General features: G+C 44.0%; 1 protein-coding gene across 5 annotated transcripts in view; it reads left to right on the top strand.

Annotated features, from left to right (window-relative positions):
• The window catches only part of LOC137356948 (mothers against decapentaplegic homolog 4-like), a 178,922-nt gene that overhangs the window by 84,951 nt on the left and 68,220 nt on the right, over window positions 1-25,751 (top strand). For all 5 annotated transcript variants that reach the window (XR_010971115.1, XM_068022831.1, XM_068022832.1 and 2 more), the window contains 9 exons: window positions 3,366-3,540; window positions 4,917-4,937; window positions 12,194-12,427; window positions 13,215-13,373; window positions 14,230-14,343; window positions 15,148-15,228; window positions 17,362-17,415; window positions 18,682-18,865; window positions 20,035-20,203. Coding sequence is in view for 4 of the 5 variants with exons in the window: in XM_068022831.1 (XP_067878932.1) it covers window positions 3,366-3,540; window positions 4,917-4,937; window positions 12,194-12,427; window positions 13,215-13,373; window positions 14,230-14,343; window positions 15,148-15,228; window positions 17,362-17,415; window positions 18,682-18,865; window positions 20,035-20,203 (1,191 nt within the window). In the remaining variant the exon portion in view is untranslated. The remainder of the gene's footprint in view (window positions 1-3,365; window positions 3,541-4,916; window positions 4,938-12,193; window positions 12,428-13,214; window positions 13,374-14,229; window positions 14,344-15,147; window positions 15,229-17,361; window positions 17,416-18,681; window positions 18,866-20,034; window positions 20,204-25,751) is intronic.

Raw genomic sequence — 25,751 nt, 5'->3', positions numbered from 1 at the left:
CACTAAATTCTGTTTTATACATGTTGCTTTTAATTTGTCAAATGCTTTCGGGAAGAATATGGTTTCCGCGTAGGAGACTGTTAACAAAACTGAGAGCGCAAGGTCTTGAAGGTAACCTATTAGCTCAGGTCGCGAAATGGTTAGGAGGTAGAAGACAGTGAGTAGGGATAATATCGAAATTGGCAGGATGTGATTATTGGTCCCATCATTGTCAGTATGGCTCTTATTACCAAGTCATTCTTAGTCTGACCCCTGACTCATCTGACACTTTCTCCTCCTTTGAGCATCTCATCTTGTTCCACTCCTCTTACCTCTCAGTTAAAATCCTCATTCTCCCAGACCCACCCAAGTACCATAATCTTCTCTGATATCTTCACTGCTCTCCTCTCTCAACTGCTGCACTGACAACTTCTCATCCTCGGCAATATCAGCTTCAATCTCAACTCTTGCTCTCTCTCCTGTGAGTTCACTGCCCTCTTATCCTCCCTTTAATATTTCCCTCATGTAAACTCTCCAACTCATAGTCACGGCAATACCCTTTGACCTTGCCATCACTATCTCACATGATTCTCTGCTCCCATCGTATCAGTCACAGATGAGGCCACCTCTGATCAATTTTTTTGCATCAATCTCCACCCAACTCTACCTCCTGTGTGCGTCCCTGGAAAAGGTATCCCTCAATTCACTTATAGCTGCGCTTTCAGAACCCCAACTGCCTAGCAGGAGAGCAAAATACTGTGAATGCTGGAAATTTGAAATAAAAACAGAAAAAGCTTGAAATACTCAGTAGATCTGGCAGCATCTGTGGAGAGAGAAATAGATAACATTTCAAGTTGATGACCTTTCACCAGAATATTTCTTCTTCGTGAGGCCCTTCTCCTGCTCCCTTGACCCTATTCCTATTAAACTGCTGAGCACCCAAGTTCTCTTCCTGGTCCCCATGTTCGCTGATATTGCTTAGAGTAGGTTTGTATTCTCTCGAATATAGAAGATTAAGGTTTGATCTAATGGAGTTATTTCAGATCAAAGAAGTTGAGAGGGTAGATAGAGAGAAACTATTTTCTCTGGTGATGGAGTCCTGAACACAGGGATCATAGTGTTAAAACTAGATCTAGACCGTTGAGCAGTGATGTCAGGAAGCTTTTCATGTAAAGGGTGGAAGAAATCTGGATCAATTCAGAATTTCAAAACGGAGAGTGATAGGGTAAGGGTATTGAGAGTTACAGAACCAAGGCAGGAAGATAGAGTTAAGGCAGGAAGATAGAGTTAAGACAGAGGTGAGCCATGATGTGATGAATGGTGAAAAAGGCTCAAGGAGCTGAAAGGCTGCCTCGTGTTCCTAGATTTTATTCAGGCTGGCAGTCTTCCATCAGGCCTGTGCCGACTGTTGACTGTAACCGTATGCTGTGAAATCACTTTTCCCTATAAAGATTTTCCCTGATTACTCGGCTCCCTTCCTTATCCCTGGTGTGATTTGAGAATTGATTGTGGAAGAAACACTGGTCTTCCCTCCCAACAATCAACACTGGTGGCTAGGATGGATTACTGAGCTGGATTAACTAGAAGAGATATATTAAGTCAAATAGGATGCTGAGGGAGGGGTTACTGAGTGATAGTGTGAGAGCTGGATTAATATCAGTAGTGATGCAATCAGTAGCACAGGGTACTTACCGGGAGAGATTACTGAGCCTGACAGTTCAAGGGAGGCTGGATCAGCATTCATACAATTAAAACCAAATAATTACTGAAATATCCCATAGTTAATGGCTATTGCTGGTGTTAATCAGCTCCTTTACACAGTTGAGAGGTGTATTTCTTTAGCCATTTTTTTCCCCAATATTGTCAACATGTATTATTTTTCTGAAAGTGCTGTCTGTTTCTGGAGTAAGACTTCTCTGGCAATTTGCCATGATGAATTGCGAGATCCTATAAATAGTGGTGAGATGAATCCATCAATCACTTTTTTTTTGATAGCTTTCTCTTGTGTGTGGAAGATACACTGATCTCCCTTCCCAGGTGTCAAGACTGGTAGCTGGAGGGATTACTGAGTGGCAGTGTGACCGAGTTGGATTAACATGGTTTACAGTTAGTAACTAAGCGCACTAAAAATTAATTTTTAAGTGACTCTACAACACAACAGTAACTTCACTTCAAAAGTACTTGGTAAGTTCTGTATAACTCTTTGAAAAATTCTGACATCATGCAAGGCACATCATCAATGCAAGTCCAGAAAATAAAAGCAAAATACTGCAGATGTTGGAAATCTGGAATTTAAAAAAAGTGCTGGAAGTACTCCAGCAGGTCTGGCAGTATCTGAGGGGAGAGAAGCAGAGTTAACGTTTCAGGTCTGTGACCTATCGTCAGAACTGATGATCATCTGATGGAAAGTCACAGATATGAAACGCTAACCGTGCTTCTGTCTCCACAGATGCTGCCATAAATGCAAGTTGGTTCTTTGGAAGGAGTATTGACCGATAGATTGGAAGCACCCCCTGCTCCTCTTCAGGTAACGCTGTGGGATCTCAAATTGTGGCAGATTGGTACAGCAGCTACCATTCTTGCCTGAGTTGGAAGGTTGCAGGTTTACTCCAAGATTTGAACATATAATCTAGGCTGACGTTTCAGTGCAGTAGTGAGGGAGTGCTGCACTGTCAGAGGTGCTGTCTTTCTGAGAAGACGTTAAATTGAACCACATTTCCCTTTTCAGGTGGCCACAAGAAATCCGGTGATTCTATTTGAAGAAGAGCTGGGAATTGTTCACGTTTGCTTCCTTGGCCAACGCTAAAAGTTACCTAAATTCACCACCTGCAATATGGTGGAAGCAGATTTAATAACTTTTAAAAGGAATTGGATATATAATTGCCCTGGAATTTTTTCCTTTTCAATGGGAAAAGAGCAGGATAATGGGACTAATGGATAGTTCTTTCAAAGAACTGGCACAGGCACGATGGGCCAAGTAGCTGCCTCCTGTGCTGGTAAGATTCTGTTGCATCAAGGATGGCACATCTGTCATAGTAATGGATTGATTGTCGAGCACTTTGGGATGTTTTGAGGATGGGCTTTGGTGCTTTAAGATTCAAGTTGCTTCTCTTTACTGCACTGGAAGATTCATTCAGACCTGCAGGCATTGAAGACGATTTGGCAGTTAATAAATAGAACAATTTTCAAAGACCTAGATGTGCAGTAGCTGGGGAGCTATGGTGAACATAACTGCCAGTATAACACATGCTTTGTACAAGATTTATACTGAAGGTGCTGGGATTTTCCTGTTGAAGGGAATGGTTCAGCTCCACTATAAACGTATTAAAGTATACTGATAAATAATGTTAGGAGTTGAGAAAATTCTAATTATTCTTGCATTTCAGGTCGCTGGAAGGAAAGGATTCCCACATGTGATCTATGCTCGACTCTGGCGCTGGCCAGACTTGCACAAGAACGAACTGAAGCATGCCAAGTTCTGCCAGTTTGCATTTGACTTAAAGTATGACAGTGTCTGTGTCAACCCATACCATTACGAGAGGGTCGTATCACCCGGGATTGGTGAGTAGTGAACTGTGAATTACTAATTTCAGCAGAATTCATGATGAACAGAAAAGCACAAGAATTTTAAAATTGTTGACCTTACTTCTTCTTTGTTCCCATCCCATGAATGTTCCAGAGCTGGTATCTTTCAAGGGTCTTCAGAGAGTTTGTCAGTTAGGAAAGGAAGTCATTGGGGGCACACAGATGCTCTCGTTTTAAAACGTCTCACACTAAGCATCCACCGCTTTAGAAAATTAGATGAGAGGACCAGACATCAAGAAGTAATCATTTAGTAAAAACTTGAAGATTGTAGGAGGAATGTAAAACTGTGGAAAATAAGAATTTCACAGCTTCAAGCTTTGGAGAAAGATTGAGCCAACATAGATGATGGTACAGAATCTTGATGAATATAGAGTGGAATCATCCCTGAAAGAGTAGATAAGATTGAGTTGATGAGTGGAAGAAGTGGGGAACCTCTGAGTTGAGGCACCAAGCGCAGTGTAGATATTGATTTAAGAGAAATGGGATGGCCATGGATATGGCTTGTTTAGAGATGCATGGTGCTAGACCCAGTAAAGGCTTTGGAGTTTCCTGGGTGAAGATGATTCATCTTGTTCAAGGGCAGATCTCCACAGTGTCTAACATAGGGAACAAGATCACCAGTGAAATAGGCATGCTAAAAATCATAGTGGTGACCATGAAATGGGCCAGAACTCTCGAAGAAGGGGAATTTTAACAGCACCTATTAACGTTAGATGTAAAAGAGCAGAACGGCAATAACTAAAGGAATAAGAGGGTGTACCTTGCTTAGCGATTGAGTGAGAACCAGCAGGTTTTTAAGAAGGAAATGTGGACTGTAAATAAGGGAAACTAAAGGGACTGCCTTGGCTGGGTTAGGTTTGGTGATGCACTCTCCCTCCCCGGTGGTTTTCCTGGAACAGCAGGCTCAACCAGCCAAGGTTGCTCTTGAACAGTGTGGAGGAAGACACCAGGGTGTTGGCAGTGGAGGAAAATCCTAGTCAGCATCTTATCTTGTAGAATGCATCTCAGAGACACAAGTATCTAGTTAGCTGTGGAATGAGTTCTTCAGTTGATTCTCATCAGGGATTCCAATATGTTTTCTTGGAATGGTTTTTAAATTTCCATGCTATAAATTTTGCTCGGCTCAGTAATTTTATTATTTTCACTTTTTCCCACTGGTATCTGCCTAAAGTCCAGAGAGATGGATAAGCTATTGACTGTCTCTGTTCATGGCTTACACCGGTGCTGCTCTTTAGTTACCCATGGACGATGCTGGGTGACTAGAGGCATGTGTTGCTGTCCCTCTCAATGCTGTGTTGTCTCTTTTTCCAGAGTCCAGTAGACACTAAAAAGTCTGTTTTTCTGTTCTGCAGGTCTCAGTCTCCAGAACACAGGTTAGTATTTTAAATTACTTGTCTAAACCTGAAAATGTTCATTAACTGTGTCCTTACTTACATTGTCAAGATGCCTTCAAAGTCCTTTTACTGTTCTGAGGGGGCTTACAATGTGTCTTTTTACTGACTAGAATTGCTGTGCAGTGCACTGTGGATTATTGCTCAATAAACCTACATTAATGGCTAGGCGGAAGGTGAAGGCTGACGCAGTCAGGTTGGGCGGAATATTCCATCTCTGCATTGTAATTTCTATGAATTTCTATTTAATCACCTGAAATGTCCTTGTAAATCGAAGAATACGGAGTGGAATAACAGATGTTGCTAGCTAGAACTGGTTGGACAACTTGTGTGTATAGCGCCTTTAATGTATAAAATTTCCCAAGGTGACTCACAGGAGTGTTCTGCAGCAAAATTCGACACCAAGCCGCATAAGGCAATATTAAAACAGATGGCCGAAAGCTTATTCAGAAATATGTTTTAAGGAGTTTCTTAAAGGTGGAAAGGAGGGGTTTAGGGAGGGAATTCCAGAGATTAGGACATAAGCACTTGAAGACACGACCACCAGTGGTGGAGCAATGACAATTGGGGATGCTCAAGAGGCAAGAATTAGATGAGCACAGTTTTGGAGGGTTGTGGAGCTGGAGGAAATAGGAGATAGGGATGGATGAGACCATGGAGGGATTTGAAAACAAGATTGAGAAATTTAAAATCCAGGTGTTGCTTACCTTTTGCCAGTGTAAGTTAGTGAGCACAGGACTGATGAGTAAATGAGACTTGTTCCTGCTACTGACTCTATCCCTCTCCCTGGCATTTGTCTGAGGCTGAATCAGACTACTCGCAACCTTGGTGTCTTATCTGATAGAGTTGAGCTTACAGCTGCATCCATCACCAAGACCATCTGTTTAAACCTCCATAACATTGTCTGACTAAACCACTATCTCAGCTCATCTACTGCTCGTCCATGCCTTTGTTAACTCTAAACTTGACAATTCCTGGCCCGTGCCTCTCATTCTATCCTCTATATACTTGAGGACATTGAAGATTGCTGCCCATGTCCTAATGCACACCAAGTCTCATTTACTCAGCAGTCCTGTGCTCACTAATCTCAGGTGGACCATAAATGCCCACATGGACTGGTTTGGCCAAATAAAGTCATAGAGAGATACAGCACTGCAACAAGCCCTTCGGCCTACCGAATCTGTGCCGACCATCAACCACCCATTTATACTAATCCTACATTAATCCCATATTCCCTACCACATCCCCACCTTCCCTCAATTCTCCTACAACCTACCTACACTAGGGGCAATTTTACAATGGCCAATTTACCTATCAACCTGTAAGTCTTTGGCTGTGGGAGGAAACCGGAGCACCCGGCAGAAACGCACGCTGTCACAGGGAGAACTTGCAAACTCTGCACAGGCAGTACCCAGAACCGAACCCAGGTCGCTGGAGCTGTGAGGCTGCGGTGCTAACCACTGCGCCAATTTCTGTACCATATATCTGATGTAATTCTATGTAACGTAATATAAATACCGTGGCTACAAGAGCAGGTCAGAGGCTGGGAATTCTGCAGCAAGTAACCCACCTCCTGACTCCCCAGACTCTGTCCACCATCTACAGAGCACCAGTCGGGAGTGTGCTTGGATGAGTGCTGCCCTAACAGCACTCCAAAAGCTCAGTGCCATGCAGGACAAAGCAGCCTGCTTGATCAGCACCCCATCCACCACCTTAAGCATTCACTCCCTCCTCCACCGGTGCACAGTGACAGAGGTGCGTACCATCTACAGGATGCACTGCAGCCGCTTGCCGAATCTCCTTTGACAGCATCTTGCAAATCTGTGCCTAGAAGGGCAAAGGCAGCTGACGCATGGAAACATCACCACCTGCAAGTTCCCCTTCAAACCACATACCATGCTGACTTGGAACTATATCGCTGTTCCTTCAGTGTCTCTGGGTCAAAAACCTGGAACTCGCTTCCTAACAACACTCTGGGTGTACCTACACCACATGGACTGCAACAGTTCAAGAAGGTGGCTTGCCACCACCTACTCGAGGGCATTTAGGGATGGAAGGGACCTGTACCCAATGAGAGTCAGTACCTTCAGGAGAGGAGGGGACCCGTACCCCAGTGAGAGTCAGTACCTTCAGGAGTGGGGGGAAAAACTACCGGAAAAGGTGGGGTGGTAGGGTTTAGGGGGATGGCGGTGGAAAGTCTTTGCTATCTTCCATTGCTATAGCATTTAAACTCTGCTCTTGGTCATTGTAACGGTAGAATAATGTGCCCTGTTTGTGAGAAAATTTTAAGCTTTCCTAATTAGCTCAGTTCCAGTTACTTTCTGCAATCTATATTTTCATTCAATTATTTTTTGAGTTCATAAAATTAACTCCAACATGCCACGAAAGGGAGTGATGGTTGGAGCTCTGGAGTCCCAAGACTGGGGTGAGGAAAGCCAGGAGGATCCATACTCCATTGCTAACCAGTGAGTTCTGCTGCAAAGTTCATGGTGAAACTGACTCTTATCTGAAGAGTGGGTGAGCTATTGGAGCACCTGCTACAGGTGGATTCTCACACAGTATGCACCAGTGTCTTGGGGAGGGGAATGGTAAACTACTTTAAAAAGATTGTATCTTTTGAAATATTTGTAGTGTTAGTATGAGATCCTGAAAGTAGAAGTCCACCAAACTGTTGATAAACCAGTCAGTGGCAGGAAGGAATCCATCACTGAAAACTTGTACTAGTTTACAGAACTTTTAACTCTGGTTTCCTCCTGTACAAATATAGCAAGAAACAATGGGTCACTAACTTTACTGGTCATGTTACACCGGGACTGTGTAACTCTTAAAGTTGAGAACTTGTGGCCCAAGTTTTCTGCTTGGGCATAGAGGTGGTTGTCGATCCTCCTTGATCATGGGGGCAAAGGTTATGATCTGAAATTGTTGAGTCCAGAAGGCTGTAAATTATGTATTTAAAAGATTAGGTGCTATCCCTTGTGCTTGAGTTGAATTGAACTTTCATTGAAACACTGCAGGGCACCAAGGACAGAAAGGTCAGATTGGGAGCAAGGTGGAGAATTAAAATGAGAGTCGACCGGAAACTCTGGATAACGCTTACTGACTGAATGGAGGTGTTCTGCAAAGCGGTTACCCAATCTGTGTTTGGTCTCCTCAATGCAGAGCAGACCGTATTGTGGGCAGCAAATACAGTTTACTAGATTGAAAGCAGTGCTCATAAATCACAGTTTCACCTGGAACGAGTGTTTGGGGAATTGGATGGTGAGGAGGGAGGAAGTAAAGGGCAGATATTGCATCTCCTGCAGTTGCAGAGAAAGATGCTGTGGGAAGGTATGGTGTGCGGTGTTGGTAAATGAGGAGTGAAGAGGGTGTCACAAAGGGAATGATCCCTTCGTAATGCTCAAAGGGGAGGGGAGGGGAAAATGTGTTTGGTGATGGAGTCACCCCTGTCCTCTCCACCTTCACCTCCAGCGATAAGTGCGAGGAGCTCCTGACATCTTTGTCACTAAGATCGAGACCATCCGATCAGATACCTCTGCTACATCCCTCTCTTCCACTAGCTCACGTGGCCAAACTTTCCCTCATGCTTCCACCTGCCCTAGACCTGAACTCGCATCAATCTCTCTTTTCCCTCCCATCTCCTCTCATGTTCTCTCTGAGCTCATCTTGTCCATAAGACCCACCTCCTGCTCCCTCCAATAACAGCAAAATACTCTGGATGCTGGAATTCTGAAATGAGAACAGAAACTGCCGGAAATACTCAGCAGGTGTCCAGCATGATGCCACCACCAAATGCACCTTCCCCTCCTCGCCTGTCAGCATTTTGAAGGGATTGCTCTGTCCGCAACACCCTGGCCCACTCCTCCATCACCCCCGACACCTTTTCCCTTTCCCACAGCACCTTCCCATGCAATCGCAGGAGGTGTAATACCTGACCTTTTACTTCCTGTCTCTCAACATCCAAGGCCCCAAACACTACTTCCAGGTAAAGCTTTCTTCAGAAAAGAAGGCATCAGTGCGGTTGTGAATAGTGATATGGGTGCAATAGATCGTGATGTGGAATTAGTTTAGGTGGAAATAAGGAATAGCAAAGGGAAGAAGTCACGGGTGGGAGTCATCTGTAGGCCCCCAAAGAGTTGCCTCACTGTAGGACAAAGTATAAATTGGGAAATAACGGAGGCGTGTCAAAAGGACGCTACAATTGTCATGGGTGATTTGAATCTGTATATTGACTGGACAAATCAGATTGGCAGAAGTAACATGGAAGACGAATTTGTAGAGTGCATCAGGGATTGTTACTTAGAGCAATACGTTGCAGAACCTACCCGGGAACAGGCTATTTTCGATCTAGTAATGTGTAATGAGGATTAATAAGAGATATCATTGTTAAGGATCCTCTGGGGGTAGCAATCACAATATGGTAGAATTTCAAATTCAGTTTGAGGGTGAGCAACTCTGGTCTCAAACCAGTGTCCTCAACTTAAAGAAGGGCAATTACAGAGGTATGAAGAAAGAGTTGTCTAAAGCGGGCTGGGAAGATAGACTGAGGGGAAGGGCAGTGGATGAGCAGTGGCAGATATTTAAGCAGATATTTCATAACGCTGAGCAAAAATTGGTCCCGGTCAAAAAGGACTCACTGAGAAGGATGAGCCACCCATGGTTAACAAAGGTGGTTAAAGAGAGTATCCAATCAAAAACTAAGGCATACAAAGCGGTGAAAATTAGTGGTCGGCCAGAGGATTGGGAATTTTTTAGCAACCAGCAGCGGATGACTAAAATGCTAATAAAGAGGGAGAAAATTGATTATGAAAGTAAATTGGCAAGAAATAGAAGAACAAACAGCAAGAGCTTCTACAGGTATATAAAAAGAAAGAGAGTAGCTAAAGTGAGCGTGGGACCCTTGGAGGATGCGACTGGACAATTGATAACGGGGGACAGGAAAATGGCATATAATTTAAACCAATATTTTGCATCGGTCTTCACTGTGGTGGACACTATAAACATCCCGCAGATATCAGATAAGCAAGGAGCTAATGGGAGGAAAGATCTTGTAACAGTCTCAATCACAAGGGACAAAGTATTTGACAAACTAATGGGACTAAAGGCAGACAAGTCGCCAGGTCCTGATGGCCTACATCCAAGGGTTTTAAAGGAAGTGGCTGCAGAGTCATAATATACCAAAACTCACTGGATTCTGGTAGGGTCCCAGCGGATTGGAAAACAGCTAATGTGACGCCCCTGTTCAAGAAGGGAGGGAGACAAAAAGCAGGAAACTATAGGCCAGTCAGCCTAACATCGGTCGTTGGGAAAATGCCACAGTCCATTATTAAGGAAGAAATAGCTGGACATTTAGAAAAGCTTAACGCAATCAGAGTCAACATGGTTTTGTGAAAGGGAAATCATATTTGACAAATTTGCCAGAGCTCTTTGAGGATATAACAAGCAGAGTGGATAAAGGGGAACCGGTAGATGTAATGTATTTGGATTTCCAGAAGGCATTCAATAAGGTGTCACATAAAAGATTATTGCACAAGATAGGAGCTCACGGTATTGGGGGTAATATATTAGCATGGAGTGAGGATTGGTTAACTCACAGAAGACAGAGAGTCGGGATTAATGGGTCTTTTTCAGGTTGGAAAGACGTAACTAGTGGAGTGCCACAAGGATCAGTCCTAGGGCCTCAATTATTTATTATCTATATTAATGACTTGGAGGAGGAGGCAGAGTGTAATATATCCACATTTGCTGCTGATACAAAAATAGGGGGAGAGCATGTTCTGATGAGGACATAAGGAATCTGCAAGGGGACATAGATAGGTTGAGTGAGTGGGCAGAAACTTGACAGATGGAGTTTAATGTAGGAAAGTGTGAGGTCATGCATTTTGGTAGGAAGAATCAAAAGGCAGACTATTATTTAAATGGAGAGAGACTCCAAAAAAGTGCAGCACAGAGAGATCTGGGTGTTCTTGTGCATGAAACACAAAAAGTTAGCATGCAGGTGCAGCAAGTAATTAAAAAGGCAAATGGAATGTTTGCCTTTATTGCTCGGGGGTTGGAGTTTAAAAATAGCGAAGTCTTGTTACAATGGCACAGGGTGTTGATGAGACTGCACCTGGGGGACTGTGTACAGTTTTGGTCCCTGTATTCAAGCAAGGATATACTCCATTGGAGGCGGTTCAAGAGAGATTCACTAGGCTGATTCCTGGATTGAAGGGGTTGACTTATCAAGAATGGCAAAACAGGATAGATCTTTATTCATTAGAGTTTAGAAGAATGAGGGTTGATCTTATTGAAACGTACAAGATTCTGAGGGGGCTTGACAGGGTAGATGTTGAGAAGATGTTTCCACTAGGGGAATCTCGAACTAGGGGACATAGTTACAGAATAAGGGAACATTCATTTAAAACTGAGATGCGAAGGAATTTCTTCTCTGAGGGTAATGAATGTCTGGAATTCTCTACCCCAGAGAGTTGTAGAGGCTAGTTCACTGAAAGTATTTAAAGAGGGGGTAGATAGATTTTTGAAATATCGGCAACTTGAGGGCTATGAGGAGCTGGCACGAAAGAGGAGTTGAGGTCTGGGGCAGATCAGCCATGATCTTATTGAATGCTGCGGCAGGCTTGAGAAGCCGAATGGCCTACTCCTCCTATTTCTTATGTTCTTATTACCTCCTGGCTGGTCTCACATTCTACCCTCCATAAACATGAGGACATCTAAAACTCTGTTGCCCATGTCTTAACTGGCACCAAGCCCCATTTCCCCTATCACCCCTGTGTTCGCTGACCTACATTGGCTCCTGGTCAAGCAACATCTGGATTTTAAAATTCTTACCTTCGTTTTCAAATTTGTCCGTGGCCTCACCTGTCCCTCTTTCTGCAATCTCCACCAGCCCCACAAATTTCCGCGATATCTGTACTGCTCTAATTCTGTCCTCTTGAGCATCCCAAGTTGTTGTCACGCTGGAGGTGGCAATGATGATCCATTGAATGCGGAGGCTGATAGAGTGGAAGGCGGTGTTGTAGGATATGGATTATACCCAATTCAGCTGTGGGCCGGCACGCAACAAGTCTGAAGTGATCAGCCACTCCCCAAAATACCGAAAGACTCTCATGCTTCAAATTGTGACAGAACTCCTATTTATTGCATGTGTCTTCAGTCCTAGAGGACTGTTCCCTTCAGTTTTTGTCATTAGTCTGGTCACCAACTGAATGTAATCTAAGTTTCTTGTATGTGTGTGTTAGCTCCACCCACCCGTTTGGTGAAGGATGAATTTGTCCACGAGTGTGTGCAGCTGGATGGACCACAAGTCATGCCGCATCCTGAAGAACATGGGCTTCAGTCAGTCAAACATTCAACTAGCACACGGCCACCCTCTGAGACCTACGCCCAACCTCTGCCGCCACCAATTCTTCCTTTACCAGAGACGTCCAGAGCAACTGTGCACAGCTATCCCAACATTCCAATGTCTCCTCCTCGTGAGTGCAGTATATTTTACAAAATGCATGCCTGTGAATAATTCCCAAGCAATTTTGCTCCAGTGCTAATTGGTTAAATGGCATGGATCAAAAACTTACAGCAATGCTTTTTAAAAGCTTTGTCGAGGTTGTGTCTTAACTTGGTATGTTGCACTTCAGAGTGTTGGCTTCTACGTAGCTGCTGAGAGCCTCCACAGCAAGCTGCCTACTCTGGATATGTTTAAAGCACTGGAGACAGCTGAGGATCTAAATGTAATGCTTAGTGCTGATACTAGACTTTCTGGCAGCTTGCTTGTTCTGATTTTATAGTTGGTTAGATTCTGAACCTTTGTACCATTGCAGTTAATAGAAATGGGACTTAACATGGTATAAATGTTTGGTCCAGACCCTCTTCCGTGCATTTTATTATGGGATATAAAGAAGAAATTCCTAAAATGGTTCGAGTGCTTTGAGATGGTACATTGGAACAGGATCACTGTTTATCTCTCCTCTTTGCTTGCATGCTGTCTGTGTCTGTTGCTCTTGCGCATGCTCTCTGTCACTCTGTCCCACATGCCTGCTCTCTCCCTGTCACCCACGCACCTGCTTTCTCCCTGTCCCCCGCGAGCGCACCCCATCTCGCTCCATGTCTATCCCCGCGTGCACCCTGTCCTCCTTCCTCTTTTCCTCTTTCATGGATCAGTGTGAATGGATATTAAGCATTTCAAGTATTTTGATTGAAGAATTACTTTTAACATTCAGAAACTAAATATAAATTTAAATATTTTTAACTTTTTTTCTTTCTCAGCTGCCAACAATTCTCTCATTCCTATGAATCATAGTGAGGGTTTGTTACAGATTGCCCCACCACTGCAACAGATGGCACCTCCCCCAACCCCCCCTCCTCCTGCCCCTCCTCATCCATCTCAGCAAAATGGATATCTGCCACCAAAACAGCCATACCAGAGTAAGTGGCTGTAACTTCAAAGAGCTCTTTGTAAATGTGGAAATACCATGCAACTCAAAAACTGTTGCCAGTGAAAGATTGTTTTGCTAGATTTTCAAATGTGCCAACGATTGGAAATTACTGTTCTGATGGTTTGTTAATTGTGATCTTTTAGGAGCAGATTTGCTCATGTCTTCTATCATGTTAAATTGTTTGAAGGTTTTAAAACCTGCAGCAGCACATGGCAAATGTAGTGATTTTAGCTTTGTCCAGGCATTCACTCTTAAGTGAAAACAGAAAATGCTACATGCCACATGGTGAAATTTGAATTAAATTAATCTGGGAATTAAAAAGCTAATCTAATGGTGACCATTGTTGCAAAAACCCATCTGGTTCACTAATGTCCTTTAGGGAAGGAAATCTTCCGTCCCTACCTGGCCCGGCCTACATGTGACTCCAGACCCACAGTAATGTGGTTGACTCTTAAAATGCCCTCTGAAATGGCCTAGCCAGTTTAAGAGCAATTAGGGATGGGCAATAAATGCTGGTCCAACCAGTGACGCCCACATCCTACAAACGAATGAAAAAAACACTCAGCGGGTCAGGCAACACCTGTGGAGAGAGAAACAGCGTTAATGTTTCAGGTGGAAGGCCTTTATCAGTTCTGACAAATGGTCATTGAACTGAAAAGTTAGCTCTGTTTCACGCCACAGATGCCGTCTGATCTGAGTATTTCCAGCATTTTCTGTCTTTATTTACGATTTCCAGTATTTGCAATATTTTAATTCACTTGTTAAGTCTTTGTTTTTTTAGTTGTAACACTGGAGATGTGACATTCAGTTGCAACAATGCTAAAGGTATTTTTGCTCTTCCACAGATACTACAGCAACTTGGACAGGCAGCAGCACAGCTGCTTATACACCAAACATAGTCCCCCAGCAAAATGGGCATGGGCATCACCAGCCACCACTCCACCACCCTAGCCATTACTGTAAGTGCATCCTGCAGTTTGTTTGAAAGATCAGATACTGAGTGATTTTTGAGCTCAGTATCTTAGGCCTTTACAAATCCAAATATTAATTACAAACATAATTTTCATATTGTCACTTACTCCCTCCCACACAAATCTGCATTGCATTATTAATGCCACTCCATATAAGGAGAATGCAGTAACTTAACAGTAATTTCAGTTTTTTTTTCATGTAGACTAGTACGATTCCCGCTATTTTATCGATTAGTTTCACTCTTGTTGCATATAATTGCTATTCTACCAAGTGAAAACTGTTATAAGTCTGTCTTTGATTTTTATCACTCAGCCCAGATGTTTTCCTTTGTAGAGCTAACTCTTTTGCCTGCACTAGTTATCAACTGATTTACAGATCTCTGAAATATCTGAATCGGTGTGCACTGCATGCCCTATCATTAGGTTGACGAAAGTAAACTGACCATTACTTTAAGGTCAGCCCTGGCTCAATAGCTCATGGGTACTTTAAACTGACTTAGCCTTTGCCTGTTCGACAGTGAAGTTTAATGGTTACTATTCCTACAATATAAAGAGAAATCAGTAGAACTATAACCCTTGTGCTTGCATGCTGATTTCCTGATGCCAGCCTTGCAGATCTGGGTGATCTTGCTGAAGACGGGCACTTTATCTGCAGGAAGGAAGTGATATTGGGCAAGTAACTGTTAGCTGCCATATGAATTATTTGGCTGTAATATACATTACTAGTTGATAAATTGTTTTACAAAAGCACCTTGTAATACACACACTGAACATGATCATGTGATCCTTCAGGTCAGGCATCACAATCTGCTGTGATACCATTTCTCTTGCGTCACACTGCCTCAACTTCACAACCGCGCACGCCACATAATGGTGAGTAAAATTTATCCTGTCTCTTAAAATCATAGAAGTATATTTGCAGAACTATTGTACATCCTTAGATGATGTCCGTTACAGTTGCATGGACAAAATGGGCTGTTTTTTAATAAAAGGTGTGGTGACCTTATAAATGAAATTGATGGAATTATTATTAATTTAAGCAAATGATTTGATGGGGTGTATTGTGTATGTGTGGTACCTGTAAGTAACAACTTGCATTTATAGGATCCCTTTAGTCTAGGCAAACAATGGGAAAGGATGTGTTAGGAGAGGGAAATATTTGGGTTTTAAGGAGAAGAGGAACGTAGAAGGGTTTAGGGAAGATATTGAGCGTATGATGTGTCAAAGACTGAAGGCATCGCTGCCAGTGTTACAGGGGGAGAGGATACATAAAGGGATGGAGTCAAAGGAACGGCACTTATCAAAATTACATACATCATTTGTGACTGTGATACTGGTAAACTACCCTTCCTCTTCTTTCTTGACTGTCTGCAGCCTCCGCCATCGTCCAACCGGGTGGGAATGCATTCACCTGGTTGCATTTTTATCTATCCTGTCATAGCCAAAGAATCACCTGCAATAGCTTCCCTTCCTACCCCTGCATCATTACCTCTGGAGACCCCAAGGATCTATCCTTGGTTCCCTCCTATGTCTCATCTATATACTGCCCCTCAGTGACATCATCTGAAAAGACAAAGTCAGTTTCCACATGTACACTGACAACATCCAGATCTACCCCACTGTCACTTCTCAACCCCTCCACTGTCTCATTTGACAACCTGCTTGTCCGACATCCAGTACTGGATGAGCAGAAATTTCCTGTAATCTAATATAATGACCAAAGCGATTGCCTTTGGTTCCTGCTGCAAGCTCTTTTCTCTAGCCACCAACTTCATCCCCCTTCCTAGCAACTGTCTGAGGCTGAACCAGACTATTTCCCACCTTGGTGTTGCATTTGACTCAGATGAGCTTCTGACATATCCGCACTAATACCAAGACAGCCTCCTTCCACCTCCGTATTGTTGTCACCCAACTCTGCTGCTGCCACCTCCGCTCATATGCTGAAACCTTATCCATGAATTTGTTACCTTTAGACTTGACTATTCCAATGCAACCCTAGCCTTATCCCATCTTCCACCATGCAAACCTAAGCTATCCAAAACTCTGCTGGCCGTATCCTAAATCACCAAGTCTCATTGACCCATCACCTCTTTGTCCACTGACCTACATTGGCTCCCTGATGAGCCATGTCTCAATGCTAACATTTTCAACCTTATCTTCAAATCCCTACGTCGTCTCACGCTTCCCTATCTCTTTCACCTCCTCCAGCCCTCAACTGTTGGATATCTGTGCTCCTCCAATTACAGCCTCTTGCACATCCCCGATTTTGATCACTCTACTTCTGTTGGCTGTGCCTTCAACTGCTGCTGAGGCCCTAAGCTCTGGAATTCCCTCCCAAAACTGCTCCACCTCTCTACCTCGCTCTTCTCCTTTAAGCTGTTCCTTAAAACCTACCTCTTTAACCAAGCTTTTGACCTGACCTAATATCTCTATGTGGCTCAGTTTCAAATTTTATTTGATAACAGTCCTTTAAATCACCTTGGGACGTTCTGCTATATAAATAGAAGTTGCCGTTGAAGATGTGATGAGCGGGGGCTGAGACAGTGAGCTATGAGCAGGCTGGACAGGGGATTCACAGAGGAAGACCATACTGCCAAGGTACTGAAGTTCAAGTGCCATAAATACTGAATGGGACTGGGCTGAGGAAGGAGCTAGGGTGGACCTGATGACATTGGGATGGTGAGGGTAAGGTGGCAGAGCGAAGCTAGAGTCAGGTAGAAGCCATAGCCTCCATCATACTGTGCGATGGGGAGGTTCCAGATCTGTAAAACACTTGGTAGCTTTAGATAATCACCACCTGTTTTCATTTAGTTTAAATTCATTTGCATGACATTCATTTTTCATCAGGAGCCTGTCAGTTATGTTGTTAAGGGTTATTATTTGCATTTATATGAATTTCAGGCTGGAAAACATTTTAAATTCAGAATGAACTCTGGTATACCTGAGAATACTTGCTAAAGTCGGTAGTGCACATTTGATTTTTTAATAGTTAATTTGTGCCTCTAGGGTCTTCACATCACAATGGGGCATCCTATCAGCAGCCAATCTCCAACCATCCAGGTAATGACATTTTCAAACGTGCATAGAATTAAGTTGAGTCAACAGCACAGAAACAGTTCATATGCCCTCACTGGTCCAGGCTGGTGTTTATGCTGCACATGAGCCTCCTCCCACCCCTCCTCTTCTAACCCTATCAGCATATCCTTCTATTCCTTTCACCCTCCTGTACTTATCTAGTTTCCCCTTAAATATATCTATCCTATTCACCTCAACTACTCTATGTAGTACGGAGTTCCATATTCTCACCAGTCACTGGGTAAAGTAGTGTCTCCTGAATTCACTATTAGATTTATTAGTCCTAGTTCTGGTCTCTCTGCAAGTGGAAACATTTTCTCTACATCCACCCTCTCATACCTTTTCAATATCTTGAAGACTGATCTTAGGTCATCCCTTAGCTTTCTATTTTTTAGAGAAAAGATCTTCAGCCTATTCAACCTTTCCTGTTAAGGATGTCCTATCAGTTCTGGTATCATCCTTGTGAATCTCTTTTGCACCTTTTACAGTGCCTCTATATCTTTTTTTATAATTTGGAGACCCAAACTGTGCACAGTAGTCAGGTTTTAGCAAATGTAGTAGTGATTTTTTGTTCTTCCTATTAGTTTGCTCATTTCCTCTTTGTTCTCTCCCTATCTCATCTGGCTCTGAAACCCTCATTCATGCCTTCGTTACCTCTAGACTTGGCTATTCCAACGCTGTCCTAGCTGGTGTCTCGCATTCTACTCTCCGTAAACTTGAGGTCAGCCAAAACTCTGCTGTCCGTGTCTGAACTCGCACTAAGTCCTGTTTCCCGTATCACTTCTGTGCTCGCTGAGCTACATTGGCTCCCGATCAAGCAGCGTCTTGATTTTAAAATTCTTGTCCTCGTTTTCAAATCCCTCTCTGGCCTCGCTCCTCTCTATCTCTGTAATCTCCTCCTGCCTCACAACCCTCCAAGATATCTGCGCTGCTCTAATTCTGGCCTCTTGTGCATCCCTGATTTTAATCGCTCCACCATTGGTGGCCACCCCTTCAGTTGTCTGGGCCCCAAGCTCTGGAATACCCTCCCTGCACCTCTCCACCTCACTTTCCTCTTTTAAGGTCCTCCTTAAAACCTACTTCTTTGACCAACCTTTTGGTCATCTGACCTAGTATTTCCTTTCATGGCTCGGTGTCATACTTTGTTTTATAAAGCTCCTGTGAAGCATCTTGAGACATTAAAAGTGTTATATAAAAGTAAGTTGCTCTTGTTCTGTCTATCCTGCCCCTCTCTCGTTCGCTCTTCTGTAGGCCCTGAGTTCTGGTGTTCGATCACATACTTCGAGATGGACGTGCAGGTGGGAGAGATGTTCAAAGTTCCCTCTAGCTGTCCAATAGTGACAGTTGATGGCTATGTGGATCCATCAGGGGGAGATCGTTTCTGTCTTGGCCAGCTTTCAAATGTACATCGTACTGATGCCAGTGAGAAGGCCAGGTTAGTGTGAAGGGTGATATTGTAAAAATTAGAGAGAGACTGTATGGTGCTATTGCTGTCTAAAAGCCATTAATGGTGTCACTCCGTCCTCATAAATATCATGCTTGCTTTAGGTGATGGAAGATCTGTTTCCAGCCTGTTTCTCTTTGGGCTGGACATCCGCAGTAATGTCACAGTTCTTTGCCACAAACTTTTAAGTTTGTCCCCCGAGTATTGGAGTTGCACTGTGAGAGCTGAGAGCCTGTTCCCACTGTGGATATACCTAAATCAGAAACTATTGGAAACTTTTACTCTTGGATTCCTCTGATGCCTCCATGGGTAAATGCGCCACCAAATGTGATGCAAAGCCAAAGAGAGCAGGAGATTTCAAATTCCATCACCATTCCTTGCAGGTGTGGCTGACGCAGCCAGGGCACCTTGCACTGGAGAGGAGAAATGTTGGCCAGAATTCTTGCTCACTATATAGGGACTCTGGCTAGAAAAGTTCATGTGTGTGTGGATGAACATCGGCTGAGGACAATATGGAGTTCAGCTATGATGCTCCCAACAGTTGCATAGCCTGTTCAATGTCTAGGTTCGCACGTCAAATGCAACTACACATCTGCATAAAAAAAAACCTTCCTGAGACACAGCATCTTTTAGGAAGAAACAAATGAAAAGAAGGGATTAACAATTAGTGAGATGAGTCCAGCACTGAAAGCTTTACCCAAAAAGCTGCACTATATGCATATAATCCTGCATAGTTCTGTTGGATATGGAAAATGCTCACTACACACTTGGAGCATTCTCAGTCACTCCCATTTCTCACAGAAACCTCTGAGTCAGATTTACGATCGAACACTCTATTTTTGCAGTGTTGAGCTATGGACAGGCACACTAAATGGGATTAAGAATGCGAAGATTAATTTTGCTTACAATTCTCCCCTGGCTTGTAGGAGTGAAGAAGAGGGTTGTCAATAAGATCACTTCACTTTTGGCCTGGATTCTAGCACACTTTTCAAGTGAACAAACTGTGTATTAGCCCTCTGCACCACCTGATTTCCCCCTTCTAGCAGGATATGACAGAATTTACCGACCACTGTGAGTGTATGTAATGTGTTTAAAAGTGCAGATGTGAGACTATAGATGGGAATTAAATTACGGCTTCTGTGCTTGTTTTGGTGTTGCAGATTGCACATTGGTAAGGGCATCCAGCTGGAGTGTCGGGGTGAGGGTGATGTCTGGATGCGATGCCTCAGTGACCATGCTGTGTTTGTGCAAAGCTACTATTTGGACCGAGAGGCAGGCCGGGCACCTGGAGATGCTGTACATAAAATTTATCCTGGTGCATACATCAAGGTGAGGGTGAATTTTTAATTTTCTATTGAGATTAGTGTGGAATGCACATAATTCTCAATGTAAGCCATGTTGCTGCAAAGGAGCACTTGTGCAGTATAAATTGTTGCTCCCTTTGAAATTTGGCTTTCTTGCATCTGTCCTGATGAGTGCAAAATGAAAAGCTTCAACAGCATGTCTCTTCTTTCAGCAATACATTAATATGTCTTAAGATCCACCTTAAATTCTCCATTTTATTTCAATTTTGCACTCGCTGTAAACTTCAGTTCATGCAAAACTCTGCTGGCTATATCCTGTCCTGCTCACTTATTACCCATAACCATGCTGATCTACTTTGGCTCCTGATCTCTCAACACCTCCAATTTAAAATTCTCTACCTTGTGTTTAGATCACGTGGCCTTGCCCTCGCCATCTCCGTAACTCTCTCAAGCCCTACACACCCACTGCCCCCAGAACTCTCCATGCCTCTGATTCTGGCCTTTACTGCATTTCCCTCCCTTCATGCCAACATTGGTGGCTGTGCTCCACGTCCTGGAGTTCTCTCCACCTCTTTGTTCAAGCTTTTTCTCACTATCCTAATGGCTTCTTAGGCTTGGTGCCCAATTTTGTTTGTGAAGAGCTTCTGAGGGATTTGAAGACAAGGATGAGAATTCTAAAATTGAAGCATTGCCAATTTAGGAACTAATGTAGGTCAGCTTGTACAGGGGTGATGGGTGGAATTTGGGATGCGGGCAGCAGAGGTTTGAATGAGCAAAAGTTTACAGAAAGTGGGAATTGGGAAGCCATCCAGCAGAATGTTGGAATAGCCAAGTATAGAGGTATCAAAAGACATAGATGAGGGTTTCAGCAGCAAATGAACTGAGACTGGGTGGAATTAGGAGGTTTGAAATAGGCAGTCTTGGTGAAGGCACAGTTATGTGGTCGGAAGTTCATCTCCGAATCAAATTGTGAATGGTCTGGTACAGCCTCAGACAGTTGCCAGTGAGAGGGATGGAGCCAGTGGCTAGGGAACTGGGTTTGTGGTCAGGACTGAAGGCAGTGGCTTCTGTTCTTTTCCAGATAGCAAGGTGGTGAAGTATAGAACTGGAGCCTAATCTTTACATACTTTATGCTTTTATTTACAGAGATATACATTACAAACATGCACCTCTAAACCCAAGAACCACAATTTCAGTCTCCTCCTAAATAAAGGAGCACCAGTGAATCCCCAGTTAATGCCCACTAACAATGCAATTAAGCACTTAATAAGGAATTGTTACAGCGCAGAAGGAGGTCATTTGACCTATCGTGTCCACACTGGCTCTCTGAAAGAACAATTCCCTAAGTCCCATTCCCCTGCCTTCTCCCCATAACCCTGCACATTGTTCCTTTTCATATAGCTGTCTAATTCCCTTTTGAATGCTTCAATTGAATCTGCCTCCACCACTTTCTCAGGCAGCGCATTCCAGACCTTAACCGTTCGCTGCGTGGAAAAGTTTTTCCTCATGTCACTTTTGCTTCTCTTACTTTAAATCTGTGCCCTCTCTTTCTCGATCCTTTCACAAGTGGGAACAGTTTCTCTCTCTATCTTCTCTGTCCAGACTCCTCATGATTTTGAATACCACTATCAAATCACTTCTCAGCCTTCTCTTCCATGAAAACAGTCCTAACATCTCCACTCTATCTTCATAACTGAAATCCCTCATCCCTGGAACCATTCTCGTGAATCTCTTCTGTACTTTCTCCAGTGCCCTCACATCTTTCCTCGAGTGCAGCACCCAGAATTGGACGCAATACTCCAGCTGCGGCAGAATTAGTGTCTTGTACAAGTTCAACTTAACTTCCTTGCTCTTGTACTCTATGCCTCTATATGTGTAAAGCTTAGGATGCTGTATGTTTTATTAACTGCTCTCTCAACCTGTTCTGCCACCTTTAATGACTTATGCACATATACACCGAGGTCCCTCTGCTCCTGTACTCCCTTTAAAATTGTTCCCTTTATTTTATATTGTCTCTCCATGTTTTTCCTACCAAAATAAATCACCTCACATTTCTCTGCATTGAACTTCATCTGCCACCTGTCTGCCCATTCCACCAACTTGTCTATGCCCTTTTGAAGTTCTACACTATCCTCCTCACAGTTCACAATGCTTCCAAGTTTTGTATCATCTGCAAACTTTGAAATTGTGTCCTGTACACCAAGATCTAGGTCATTAATATATATCAGGAAAAATAAGGGTCCCAACACTGATACCTGGGGATCTCCACTACAAACCTTCCTCCAGCCAGAAAAACATCCACTAACCACTACTCTTGTTTCCTGTCACTCAGCCATTTTCGTATCCATGTTGCTACTGTCCCTTTTATTCCATGAACAAAGAACAGTACAGCACAGGAACAGGCCATTCGGCCCTCCAAGCCTGCGCCGATCTTGATGCCTGCCTGAACTAAAACCTTCTGCACTTCCGGGGACTGTATCCCTCTATTCCCATCCTATTCATGTATTTGTCAAGATGCCTCTTAAACGTCTCTATGGTACTTGCTTCCACCACCTCCCCCGGCAGCAAGTTCCAGGCACTCACCACCCTCTGTGTAAAGAACTTGCCTCGCACATCCCCTCTAAACTTTGCCCCTCTCTCCTCAAACCTATGTCCCCTAGTAACTGACTCTTCCACCCTGGGAAAAAGCATCTGACTATCCACTCTGTCCATGCCGCTTATAACTTTGTAAACCTCTATCATGTCACCCCTCCACCTCTGTCGTTCCAGTGAAAACAATCCGAGTTTATCCAACCTCTCCTCATAGCTAATGCCCTCCAGACCAGGCAACATCCTGGTAAGCCTCTTCTGTACCCTCTCCAAAGCCTCACGTCCTTCTGGTAGTGTGGCGACCAGAATTGCACGCAATATTCTAAGTGTGGCCGAACTAAAGTTCTGTACAGCTGCAGCATGACTTGCCTATTTTTATACTCTATGCCCCGACCGATGAAGGCAAGCATGCCGTATGCCTTCTTGACTATCTTATCCACCTGCGTTGCCACTTTCAGTGACCTGTGGACCTGTACACCCAGATCTCTCTGCCTGTCAATACTCCTAAGGGATCTGCCATTTACTGTTTGCTTCCCACCTGCATTAGACCTTCCAAAATGCATTACCTCACATTTGTCCGAATTAAACTCTATCTGCCATTTCTCCGCCCAAGTCTCCAACCGATCTATATCCTGCTGTATCCTCTGACAATCCTCATCACTGTCCGCAACTCCACCAACCTTTGTGTCATCCGCAAACTTACTAATCAGACCAGCTACATTTCCCTCAAATCATTTATATATACTACAAAGAGCAAAGGTCCCAGCACTGATCCCTGTGGAACACCACTAGTCACATCCCTCCATTCAGAAAAGCACCCTTCCACTGCTACCCTCTGTCTTCTATGACCGAGCCAGTTCTGTATCCATCTTGCCAGCTCCCCTCTGATCCCATGTGACTTCACCTTTTGTATCAATCTGCCATGAGGGACCTTGTCAAAGGCTTTACTGAAGACCATATAGATAACATCCACTGCTCTTCCTTCATCAATCATCTTTGTCACTTCCTCAAAAAACATAATCAAATTACTGAGACACGACCTCCCCTTCACAAAACCATGCTGCCTCTCGCTAATAAGTCCCTTTGTTTCCAAATGGGAGTAAATCCTGTCCCGAAGAATCCTCTCTAATAGTTTCCCTACCACTGAAGCTCGGGTTCAGACTCGCGGACTGAATGGGGGTGTTCTGCAAAGCAGTCACCCAACCTATTGGTCTTCCCAGTGTAGTGGAGACTGTGTCGTGAGTAGCGAATACAGTATATGAAATTGTAAAGTACCAGTAAATCGCTGTTTTATCTGGAAGAGGTGTTTGGGGCCTTGGATGGTGAGAAGGGAGAAAAGATAAAAGGGCAGGAATTGCATCTCCTGCACTTGCACAGGATGGTGCTGTGGGAAGGGGAGGGTCTTAGGGGCTGATTAAGGAGTGAACCAGGATGTTGCGGAGGGAAGGGTCCCTTCATAATGCTGAAAAGGAAGAGGAATATGTTTGGTGGCATCATACTGGAGGTGGTGGAAATGGAGTATGATCCATTGAATGTGGAAGTTTGTGGAGTGGAAGCTGTGTTCCTGCTAAGCTGTACAGCCACATGACTGCGCAGCAACCCAAAAGTTCCTGCGTAGGCGGAGCACAAGTTGGCTCCTTTAAGTTATCGCGCATGCGCAGCCATGCAAAGAAAATTAAAGGGCCCACACACTTAAATGAATATGCCGCACACAACAAAAAAAAAATAACGGAAGTTGGGTGGAAGGGGAGGAGAATGGGAACCCTATCATAGTTCTTGGGGTGGGGGGGGCGGGCGGGGGGAGACGCGGGTGGGTGTCGGGAAATTGTGTAATTGATATTATTTGATATTCAGCATCTTCCAAAATGTTTAATTTCAAGGGTTAAGTCATGGCAGGAGAGCTCAAAGCTGTGGTGTGCTCCTCGTGCTCTATGTGGGAAGCTGGGAACAATTCCACTGCCCGGGACCAGCATGTGTCTCCAGCTGCAGCTCCTGGAAGCCTGGGTTTCAGAGCTGGAGCGGCAGCTGGGGACACTGGAGCATCCACGAAGCGGAGAGTATCATGGATAGCATGTATAGAGAGGTGGTCACACCGCAGGCTCAGACCCCACAGGTAGGAAGGGAATGGGTGACGACCAGGCAGAGCAAGAGGACTAGGCAGGCAGTGCAGGAATCTCCTGTGGCTATTCCCCTGCAAAACAGATATACTGCTTTCGATACTGTTGGGTGGAATGGCGCCTCAGGGGAAAGCAGCAACAGCCCAATTTGTTGCACCACGGTTGGCTCTGCTGCACAGGGGAGGAGTAAAAAGTGTGGGAATGCAATAGTTATAGAGGATTCAATTGTAAGGGGAATAGATAGGAGTTTCTGTGGCCGCAAATGAGACTCCAGGATGGTATGTTGCCTCCCTGGTGCTAGGGTCAAGGATGTCTCAGAGCTGAAGGGAGAGGGTGAACAGCCAGCGGTCGTGGTACACATTGGTACAAACGACGTAGGTTTAAAAAAAAAAAAGGATGAGGTCCTAAAAGCAGAATATAGGGAGTTAGGAAGTAAATTGAAAAGTAGGACCTCAAAGGTAGTGATCTCAGGATTACTACCAGTGCCACGTGCTAGTCAGAGTCGAAATAGCAGGATATATCAGATGAATACATGGCTGAAGAGATGGTGTGAGGGGGAGGGTTTTAGATTCCTGGGACATTGGGAATGGTTCTGGGGGAGGTGGGACCAGTACAAACTGGACGGATTACACCTGGGCAGGACTGGGACTGATGTCCTAGGGGGAGTATTTGCTAGAGTGGTTGGGAAGGTTTTAAACTAAAATAGCGGGGGGATGGAAACCTTTGCAAGGAGTCAGAGGAGTGGGGAGTCAAAGACAAGAACAAAAGACAGTAAGGGGAATAAGAAAAGTGTTGGGCAGAGAAATCAAGGGTCAGAATCAAACAGGGCCACAGTGAAAAATATTGGGAAGGGGACAGGTAATGTTT

The sequence above is a fragment of the Heterodontus francisci genome, chromosome 46 (assembly GCF_036365525.1).
Source record: "Heterodontus francisci isolate sHetFra1 chromosome 46, sHetFra1.hap1, whole genome shotgun sequence".
Taxonomy (NCBI): domain Eukaryota; kingdom Metazoa; phylum Chordata; class Chondrichthyes; order Heterodontiformes; family Heterodontidae; genus Heterodontus; species Heterodontus francisci.
This window is presented reverse-complemented; position numbering and strand designations above follow the sequence as displayed.